This window comes from Juglans regia, chromosome 1 (assembly GCF_001411555.2).
Source record: "Juglans regia cultivar Chandler chromosome 1, Walnut 2.0, whole genome shotgun sequence".
NCBI lineage: Eukaryota > Viridiplantae > Streptophyta > Magnoliopsida > Fagales > Juglandaceae > Juglans > Juglans regia.
Genome location: NC_049901.1, coordinates 36,653,475 through 36,664,429, shown reverse-complemented (window position 1 = coordinate 36,664,429; position 10,955 = coordinate 36,653,475). Strand labels below are relative to the sequence as shown.

Here is a 10,955-nt window from a genome sequence, read left to right as displayed (position 1 = left end):
TATTCTTTTACATCTCCTTCTTCTCCTCCTCTTTGGTGCAACAAGTCGCCTATAGTGGACGAACCTGTAGACGTGAACGAACTTGATTTGTGATAACTTCAGAGCATGCAAAAGTCGATGTGAAGAAGGTCCTTTGAAGAGGAGGACAGTTGAGGGCTCATTATCCTAACCTTGTGGGTAAGGTCTTTTGAAGAGGAGATCAGTTGTTGTGATCACTTTAGAGCATGCAATGGGAAGGCCATGTGAAGAAGGAAGGAAGATATAAGGAAGTTGTCTATTAGTTAATTGTTAGTTAAGTCATGTGTTACTCACGTGTCTATTTAAGGGCTCAATGTACTTTTATATCCTCACTTACTTATTGAGGATTACTATAATACCCTTATGTGTAATGGTCACTAACAGTCGTAGTCTTCTATAAATTCTGAAGTCTTTTCCTTTGTATTGCATTGAAAAAGTTAATAAAGAATTCTTGGAGGTTTCTGATCCCCAAAGATCAGTGGTTATTTTTTCTATATTTTGTGTTGTTCCCTAGTCTGCTGCTACAACTTGGGTCTTGCATCTATAACAACAAAAAGTCTCAGATCCAAAGACTTTTGGTCAGATTTGTTGTGTTGAAGCCTTGAAGGTCTAATCTAAAGGACCTTTGATTGGGTTTTAGATGATTTTTAGGTTAGTTATTATTATCAATTGGGATCTGAATTTGGCATATTATGGTTGGTTAGTATGATTTGGATGCACGGTTCGTCAGTTAGATTGGAGTTCCATACAGAGCACTGAGCAACTCCCCTGCTCGTACAACAGGTTTGGTTGAGAAAGGAGTGGGGGCAAAGCCGAGGGAGGTGGCTGCACATTTGTTTAGGATACAATTAAGGATGACAATAATAAATAAATAAATACCCAAATCAAATATCAATTTGGAGTCTCATAATGGACCTGCAGGTTGCAGAGATTCAATTGAGTGGCTAGATCTTTCATCTGCCACGTACTTCTTTACCAAACTTGGTTTCTTTTCTTGGTCCACTTTTGAAGTCCAGACTCAGAGAACCAAACTTTGGTAATCATCATTTCTGCTTCTTTGAAAAGCAATCCTTTCTAGATTGATCCCCCAAAATTGTCAGTGAGTCTGGACTGACCCCATAAACTGATCCTAATCGATTTTTCAAGTCAGATTCTCAATGGCTCAAGCTCACACCCACTGCATTTAGGCACAGACCATACCTACAACTCCTAAACTATTCACTAATATAAGTAAATGCACCAAGAAAATGATGGTACTGGGACAACTGCTTCAGAGATTCATGAAATATCAAACTTCAGTGATTTTTCTGATTCTGCAGTAGGACACTTCTAGTGACAGATGAACAAAAAAAAAAAAGTAGCAGCACCCAATTACTTGTTATTACCCTACAGCTTACTCTTACAGTTACCTGATGAGGTCCCTCTTGCCAACAAGTCTATGAATCGTAGTTTTTGTTCTCTACTGGGATTCTCCCAACTGGTTGGAAATTATTGAACCTTTCATTAACGGGGCAAATCCAAGAAGATATTGCTTTTGAACTGTTGTGAAGGACAGATCCATGGTTGCTTTGCATTGTCTGAGATTTTAGGTAAACTTTAGTGTTGATAGGACCATAATTATTTAAAATGTTTGGGGCACGTCGATGCCGTCTCTCTCACTATATTTTCGCTTTCATTAATCGAAGATCTTGAGGATGAAAATGTCGATCTCTTCATCAAATATTTTAGATGACCCTCTTCTTAGATTAGAGAGAGTAAGTGAAAATTAATGTTTTGGTCATAAAATCTTTTTTTTATTTTTATTATTATTATCTTTGTTGCAACGGGAGTTTGTTTAGAAATTCCAAAAAAAAAGGACCATAATTTTGAATGATCAGCTTGTGAGCATTTGGGAGTTGGGAACCATTCAAAGACCCTATAAACCCTAGGATTAGAACTCTAGATTCCCTCTCACAAATCTGTAGACATGCTAGATGTTCTATTTGGTCTCCTTCTATCATCACAAGCCCTTTTTAAAGCAGAAGGGTCAGATACAAATATGCATGATAGCTTTACTTAAATCAGTTTTCTTTCCATTTGCACAGTTTGGTCTCTGTATAGTGTAAAAAGATATTCGGATTTTGAAAGAATAAAGCAGACAGATAGCTCATAATATCATTAAACTTTTATAATCTAAGACTTGCGGAAAAGCAAAACATCGATCATTAGGTTAAAGTGGTCTGGGACACCTAAAGGAAACGAAATGATGTGGTCCAAAGGTGGAAGATGTCATGATGGATGCAGTTTTGGAAAATACATACTCAGCTTCTTCAAGCTCTCCCAACTCTCTATAATTGAACTGAGTTCTATCATCTTACTAAGAGATGCATGAATTCTTTTATTTTGGGGTATCATTCAAGAGATTCATACATAGTAACACATTCAGTCACCATCAAAATGAAATAATTGGACCAAATTTTGTGAGTATCAAGGGAACATGCAAACTGCTTACAGTATACGGAAGTGAGATGTAACATCTTACACTATCAACCGTCAAATTTGCACGTGTCGTCTATTCAATGGCCCCAAATCCAAAGCACTTTGTAGCCCAGTGGTCAAAAACTCCAACTAAATAAACAACTAGGTGGTGATTTCGAGTAAGCTTTTATTGCATTTCTATTTTTATTTTTTTTTAATCTTATTTAACTTGAAACCTGTCCTAATTACATCTTATGTGTTCTCTTGAGCTGAGTATCAACAAAAGTGAATGGTTATTTCCTTAGTTTATGAGATGAATAGTGTGTCATTGACTGAAAACTATTTAGAGTTTATCAACAGAACATGCCACTATTGTTGATAAAGGTGATGCTAATGATGATTAGATGCAACAGAGGGGAAAGGGAAGTAATAAAATGTCAATTTAGCCATTAGGTGAGGTGAGGATGGAGATTCTCATTGGTTTTTTAAGAATCAGACAAAGATCTTGGTGACCGATTTGATTGGTCTGTGATATGGGGAATCATCCAAGAGTGATTGAAGAACACAGGAGGCCAAAAAAAAAAAAAAAGAGGAGACAGCAGGTGGGGTGGGGCATTCCAGTATTTTTGGGGGGGGAGTCCGAAAATTCTTACAATAATAGAGCCACCATGAATGGCTCTTGATTTGATGATTTAGTGTACCAAAACACATATACCCAGGAAATCAAATCTTGGGGGAGGGGGGACTCAGCAAATTTGTGGTCACTGGAAAACTTAGAGCATTAAATGATGTGATTCTGTTTTTGCTTGTCTGGTTTGAAAGGAAATGTCACAATTTCATGTCATAACCATTTTGATTTTCCATATCTAGCATGGATATGCTCTGTAGAGAAATGTAATGGCAGCAAGTGGGATAGACCAATGGTGCTGTCAACTAAGAGCAAACTGTCTTCAATGTATGTCTGATTTTTAACATATTATGAATGGAATGGGACCTGACATTCTAATGGGTCCCATCCAAGAGAGCTTCTGTACAAAATATTAATGTAATCAGAGGACCATAAGCATCTCCAATTCTGTCTCATTGTAAAGGACACTTTGGTTACTTCTCTGATTGACTCTACTGGCAAATACAGTAGGTGAAAGATACTTCATGGGGAACCTAAAGAGTAGTGGTTCTATCTCATTTTCATGTGACCAGCTCATTTGCCTGTCCCAAGTACTCAAAGGTCTAATCCAATTCAAACAGAAGAATGCCTCAGAATTTTGTTTTGATTCTCTCATAAAAGAGTGATAAGGGCTTGTTTTGATCCAAGAGCACAATGTCGTGGGCAGTGTAACAAGCCTCGGGTCAAGAAAAGGACCTGGTGAAGAGGCTCCAAGCTGGAAAGAGCCGGTTTCATCGGATCCTGTCGTTTGGACGACACAAAACAAAATCACACTTGGCTGATGAGAGAGAGAGAGAGAGAGAGAGAGAGAGAGAGGTGGGATCCAAAGCTTTCTTGTTCTTTTCTTTAGAATATCAAATGTCAAACACAATCTCAGTTGGTTTGCTTTGAAGCTAAAGGGATCAAATGAACAGCAAAACTGCGCTCACAAACAAAGAGAACCCAACAGAAAAACAAAAAAGGAAAATAAAAATTAAAGGAAATTCTTTAGTTCTTACAGTACACCTAAAAATGTTGCCTTCTCTCTCTTTCATCCTTCATAATTTTCCTTCCTTTTCCTCCCATTCTTAGCCGCTATAAAGAAACAGATACATGCTTTAGATGAAATTGAGAATGAGATTATACGAACCAGTTTCCAATAATAAATTAAAAGAAAAATTACCAAGTGTCCTAAACCTTAACCTCAACACAGTGATAATGATGAAGAAGCCTATTGGCCTCTCTAAGACCACTGAGGTAAGCTCCATGAGTTGTAGAATAGTGGGTTCTATGCGTTGCTTCTCCTGCAAACAGAATTTGAAGTGAAGGCGAAACAGCATTGTCATGTTTTGGCAATGGCTCGGCCATCGTATCAAAATCATCGCCACTTGATCCAACTGCAACATAACTGTAAGACCCCAAAAACAAAGGATCCGTACCCCATTTGCTCTTCAGTATTTTGGTGACTTTCACTTCACTTTCATGACAGTTTTTCATAGAATTCATGTTCCCATTGCGTAGTTCACGGCTGTTTGAGTTGACTTGCTTGTGGGGTTGTGATAGAAAGCTTGAGATTGTTGTTGAAACCCCATCAATGATCTGTTCATCTTGGAGTGATTCAAGCTCTAATGCTTCTTTTCCTGCAAACCAAGATAGCAGGACACGGGAATTGCTATAAATTGGCCACAGAGTAGCTGTCCTCCTCATCCACCAAGGTATTTTTTTATACCTGAATTCCGAGTCAGGTCTATGGAAAACCATTTGGAGAAATGGAAACTTGTTGAAATCATCGCCTTCCACTTGCAGAAACAACTTGTTGACAAGGCCATAACCGAGCCTTGATATTGCCTCAGACTTAAATGAAGGCAGGGGAGGACTGAACAAACCTGAATCTTCCCCAATTCCGGCTTTAAGCACTCCCAACGAAACCGTGACAATAACATGATCTGCCAACATATTGGAACCATCACAGAAATGCAGCTTCACTGGCCTAGCACCATGAACTTTTTCCTTGTCTGAAGATTCATGCTCTTCAGGCTGCCATTCAATTCTTGTGACCTTTCGGCCTAATTGGACTAAACCAGGTGGTAGAACAGAAGCTAGGGACTCGATTACGCTCATGTAGCCTTTGGCAATGGTGATTTCTTCACCAGGAAACATACGATATTCGCTTTCTGCACTATAATCTAAAGATAAAAGATCACCAGCTGATGTATAAGTCCTCTGGATGTTCTCATGAATTGCAAATACTCCTTCTTCAAGCATCCTTCTGCTCCATTTACCATATCCTTGGAGCTCTCCCTGATCTTTCTTACAAACCCAATAAGAATTTAGTCCTTGTCGTAGAAAAGAACCGACACTGAGCTTTCCTTGGCCACCATTGCTTGCAGGAATCTTCAAAGCCTTAGCTGAAAGGTTAGAGTAGTCACTGCCTGCACGGTCTTGGATTGACTTTCCTTGAGCATAATCCATCAGGTTCTTGAATAGGGTCGCCACAGGCTCGACAATAGATGGAGTTAGCTGAAATCCCCCTTCAGCAATGGTGGTGGGCTCGTCAGGGCACGTGTCCATGCACTCCCATGGCTGCTCAGACTCCAGTGCATGGCTTTCTCGAGCAATTTGGTAAATTGGGCTGCCTCCATTGCCATGGATCCAAGTTGCGCCCATCTCAATCCGGTCACCACCAAACTCGGAAGTGTTGATTCTGCCACCAATTCTACTCCCACCTTCCACAACACACAGCTCAAACAAGTCTTTGAAGCTAGTGGCAGTATAGAGCTTGCTTGCAGCTGTAAGGCCAGCCATTCCTGCTCCAATTATCACAATTCTTGGCTTCTTGGTCACCATTGTTGCTTTTCTACGAGTTTTCGAAGGCACAAAAATAGAGAGAAAAATATCAGAAAAATATAGAGAACCGAGTCAAGAACTATAGGTGAGATTGAGTTACTGAATCAGAGATTTATAAGGTTTTCGTGGCATGTGGTTTCCTGAGCCAATAGTTTACTTTTGTTTTTTGTTTTTTTTTTTTTTATTATGTCTAATAAAGACAGGGCTCCACTTTTCTTGAGTCCACCATTAATATTGCATATCTCAATACCATATAGATCATTCCCTCTCATATAAACCTTTCATAGTCTCCCATAATTCAATTGCCATTTCTGATCAGAATATCACAAACTTAATTTTACTTTATGAAGGCCAGTTACATCTTTGCCAACAAGAAGAAGAAGAAAAAAAAAAAAAAAAAAAAAAGAAAAAAGAAAACAACTCATAACAAAGTTACCAAGGCAAAATGAAATATAGAAATATATTAATATATTGATACCAAGAAACATAAAAGGTTGATGGTGCCTTTCACCTACCTGGTCGAGTAGATTGGGTTGGGGGTCGGCCCACCAACTGAGCATTTCAGCAATGGTTCTGATCAATTGATGGACCTTATTCTTCACTAAATAGATGGACAAGCCCTCCACGAAGAAAATTACAGTGGTTGGAAGAATATATTTTAAAAAGACTAATTAATAGTACATAGTCTATATTTTAAAAGGATTAGTTAATAGTATAATTAAAGTCTTATTGAAATCTTATAAAGAACAAGAACCTCTCATTTTTAAGCAATATGAGAACTCATATACTACCTACCCTTATCATTATCATATGAGGCATCACAATCATTTGTAACGCCTCAATAGAAGACTCAAATTAACCACATGTCTTATATTCTAAAAAGACTAGTCAATAATATAATTGAATCTCCATTAAAACCTTATAAAATGTAAAAAATTCACATTCTCAAACAACGTGAGATTCCACATACAACCTATCTTTATCCTTATCATATGATGTATCATAATTTTAGTTGCGTTATTGCTAAAATGGACCATGAACACTCTCCCCAATGGTTAATATGTAGACTTTTATTCGATTTCTACAAGTTTAATGTCGCTTCATCTGTGATTTTCAGTTGTTGATGTCGTTTCATGGACATAGTTGGTATATATGCATGTGGGTATTGACCATCTTCGGAGTCATTCAACTCAATTGGGAAGCCACCTCCAACAGGGCTTCCGTGACTCAAACTCAGGATTTTTGGCTTTGATATCACTTGTTGGACTATGAGTTGTCAATTCACCTAAAATCAATTGGTGTTAAAGAAAGACACGCTCAAGCTTTTTATTACATTCAATATCATACCTTGCAGACTTATTTTTAAAACGGTCGCAAAAATTGATATTGTAGACACACCCCAACAGCATTTGCAAGACGCCAAGTGAAAGCAAACCTAAGAAATACACAGCATTGTACTTCTCATTCTACCCTCCTTAGAAAGTGTTCAATTTCATGTTAATCTTGGGGAATGGGAGGAAGTGGAACCTACTTTTCCTCACTGATTAACTAATAATGGACAAAAGATTATCTCATTTACCTTTCACTAAAGAGGATTTATAGAGATAAGAGGTCTGCCTTTTTCATTATGTTGTCTAATTGAGTGTTTAGATAAACCTTGTTGAGAAGTGACCCTTTAAATTAAAGAAGTTGCTTTTCCACGTGCTACAAGTTTTTCTCTCTTTTATATTTGAGTAATGCTATATATAGTCGTGAAATGCTCAAGTGTCGTACAGTCGTTTTGAAAAAGAGTGAGATCTACTATTAAAAAATTAATTTTATTTCATATAAATCTCATATTTATTCATTTTTTCAACGTGATTGCACTGCGCTCAAACACTCACGACTGCAATTATCATTTCTCTTTATATTCCCCCTACCCATAAAAGTTGCTTTCAAGTTTTAACTTCACGTTGTGCACATAAAAATATCAATAATATTTATGACCAAAAAACTTGGCAGGATAATGTGATTAGATCTGTAAATCAAATATTGCTTGGCCACAAGCTATTATGGTCAACGTTTGGAAGATATGCATGGAAGATGATGTGAGATAAAGGTGAAAAACGAAATCTGTTGGCGATAAGCACCATGATATTGTTGATCAGCATGACCCATTATTTCAATATTTTAAACAATCTCGTGCAGATGTTCATCAATCTCTTTTGCAAAAGATTTGTTGTTTAATAATGTATGAGGCCCCCAAACTTCCCTCACAAATCTTCATTAAAGGAAGTGAAGATTTGTTTGTATCGCAGCTACATCATGCATAAAGTAAAAGGCATTATTAAACTATTTTTTGGGACGTTTCAGAATTAGCAACTTCCAAAACATACATACATATATATATATATACTAGTCAGGCGCACGTTGCCCAGTTGTCTACTATTAAATACTGTAAGATGTATAATAAATAATAAAATATAACCAACTTCAAATAGAATTATCGTGTAAAATAAATCATCCTATTATCACAAGCAGCATATGAGTAAGGATTTTTTATTAATTTTCCTTTTTATCTCATATTATAAACCCTAATATCAATGATTATATCCAATAGTGAGAATCTTGGATCTTGTTAGGCAGCAAACTCAAGAATTGAATGCACTTAAATGAAATGTAACATCCATAAGCAAATTAAGATTATTTTTTTTTACTAAAAATAAAATATTGTTTGGTTAAACTTACCAAAATCTCTTGTTTAAAAGGTTAATGTTTCTATAATATTAAAAAATAATATTTTATTTAACTTTTCATTTTCAATTCAACTAATCTCATCTCAATTAGGATCTAACCTATCAAAAAAAAAAAACCTCAGTATCCAAACTCACCTAATCGGCAAAAGAGCAAAAACATAAGAGAACCGAATTTGATGAGAAAAACAGGAAAAAAGTGAGAGAGAAATTGATAAGAATACTGTTCATCCCTTACTTATTTTCAAATAAAAGTCTATTTGAAAATAGATTTTATTCCAAAATTTTCATGTCATATCCCATCTCTTTTTTAAACATAACTGAAATACAAAACTTTTAAAATAATCATTACAACTTTCTCAAAATTTCAAATTTAAAATAAAATATAATTTATCTTTTTAAATTTCAAAACAAAAATAATATTATAAAATTATAATCTAAGTGTCTTATAATATTTTAATTTTATAATATTTTTTATTTAACTCTTTCTCTCTTTCAATTATTTTTTATAAAATTTCATCTCATCTAACTTCCTCCAATATTATATAAATTTTCAAAGAATGAAAAAATTAAAAATGTTCTAATATATATTAACATATTATAGACCATATTATTTAACACTACAAATAATGTTAAATTATTACGTTAGTTCAAAGGCAGTTTAGCTCTTAATTTTAGAATGCAAATCAGATCATCTTAATTTACTTCAAAAGTTTTCATAACTCTTTTTAATATTATTAAAACAGAAACACTATAAGAAATAATAATAATAATAAACATTAATTTATTTAATATTTTCACACTTGGCTAAATAAAATAGTAATAATGACATATTATATTTTTAAATTATTAAGAAGTTATAATTTATTTCCTTATGAAAATTTGTAATTATAGTAACCAACCTACTATTATTACTCTTAATAATTATAGTTGGATGCGCATGTTGTATATTTGTTATTTCCAAAATAAAAATATAATGTGTCAGTTTTAAAATTCAAAATGACAGTGGTAAGTATTAAATAATTTAATCATATATTTTATAAAATTTCATCCTTTACATTTAAAAAAATATAATGATAGGGTTACTTCCCTATTACTATCCAATTACTATTTATAGTTAATTTCAAATTTTTTATTTTTTTATCATTTTCTTTGAAGTATTTTTTAACATCTTTAATCGAAAAAATTAAAAAAATATATAATTTTTTTAATAATCAATTCCTTAATCATTAAATAAAATAACAAATTTTAAGAAAAATCAAATATAAAAAGAGTAGTAAATGAGTAGTAGGAGAGTAGTAACCCTATCATTTTCTTTTAAAAAAATTAAATAAACTATAGTACATTAGAAATTATAGATTTACCTCAAATAGTCTAATTAATTTCAAGTTAATTAATAAACTATTCAATTTATCCAGAAATGAAAAAAAATATATTTAAGTTTATTTTTTAATAAATCATTAAACAAAAATCATTAATAAAAGGAAAAAAAAATAGTTTATAGTGAAATGTAACAATTAAATTTAATATTTACATAATTTAAAATTAAAGAAAATAAAACACAATAAAACACAATAAAGACACAGCCGCCCCTATAAAAACAATTAAATTAAATTAAAAAAAATTAAAATTAATTAAAAAAAAAACTAGAGCCGCGGCTTGGATTCGTCGTGGCGGTTAACGGCGGCACGATAGGAGCTGATATTGGAAGGGGAGGAACGCCGGACGGAGGGGAAGAGAATGGATGGGGCGGTGTTAGCCACGCCGGCGTGCGGTGGCGCACTGGAGGCGACGAAGAATCGGACAGGCCGCGGCTTGGATTCGCTCGTGGCGGTCAACGGCGGCACGAGAGGGGCTGAGATTGGAAGGGAATGGACGTCGGTCGGAGGGGAAGAGAATGAGAGCGGCGGTGTCGAGTACGACGTTGTGAGACGGCGCACCGTAGCAGATGAAGAAACGGACGGGGGAGAGGGGAGGAAGGGCTCGCGCGCGGGAGAACCAGGGGTAAAATGGGAAAAAATCAGTGGCAAAACCGGGATTTTGGAATAAAAGTAAGGGTAAAATTGAAAAAAAAAAAATGTTAGACGAAAATACTGTTACAAACCTCTTCACGCTTTATATATAAGTAGATATATTTATATGAACTTACTGACACTCCGATCAATTGATCATTTAGCAATCAATCTTGGGTCATATAGAAATGGACACAAAAAAAAAAAAAAAACCCTTCAAAATATATAAATTATACATATGGT

At 34.9% G+C, this 10,955-nt stretch overlaps 1 protein-coding gene across 2 annotated transcripts; it reads right to left on the bottom strand.

Moving 5' to 3' along the window:
- Positions 1-3,959: 3,959 nt before the first annotated feature.
- On the bottom strand, positions 3,960-6,215 carry LOC109009595 (probable polyamine oxidase 5). 2 transcript variants are annotated; one of them, XM_018990140.2, is made up of 2 exons: positions 4,325-6,215; positions 3,960-4,216 (listed from the first exon to the last, which is right to left on the bottom strand). In XM_018990140.2, the coding sequence occupies exons 1-2, from the start codon at positions 5,966-5,968 to the stop codon at positions 4,148-4,150; spliced, it is 1,713 nt and encodes a 570-aa protein (XP_018845685.1). In that variant the 5' UTR covers positions 5,969-6,215; the 3' UTR covers positions 3,960-4,147. The 2 variants fall into 2 exon arrangements, with proteins under 2 accessions (XP_018845685.1, XP_018845694.1); XM_018990149.2 differs by having other exon boundaries at positions 4,137-4,216; positions 4,305-6,213.
- Between the last annotated feature and the right edge of the window lie 4,740 nt (positions 6,216-10,955).

Bases quoted from the DNA above. Each gene is read 5' to 3' on its own strand.
- LOC109009595 (XM_018990140.2), bottom strand. From the start codon at position 5,968: ATGGTGACCAAGAAGCCAAGAATTGTGATAATTGGAGCAGGAATGGCT. The intron at 4,217-4,324 runs GTTAAGGTTTAG...GTTTCTTTATAG, and splicing joins ATCATTATCACTGTGTTGAG to CGGCTAAGAATGGGAGGAAA.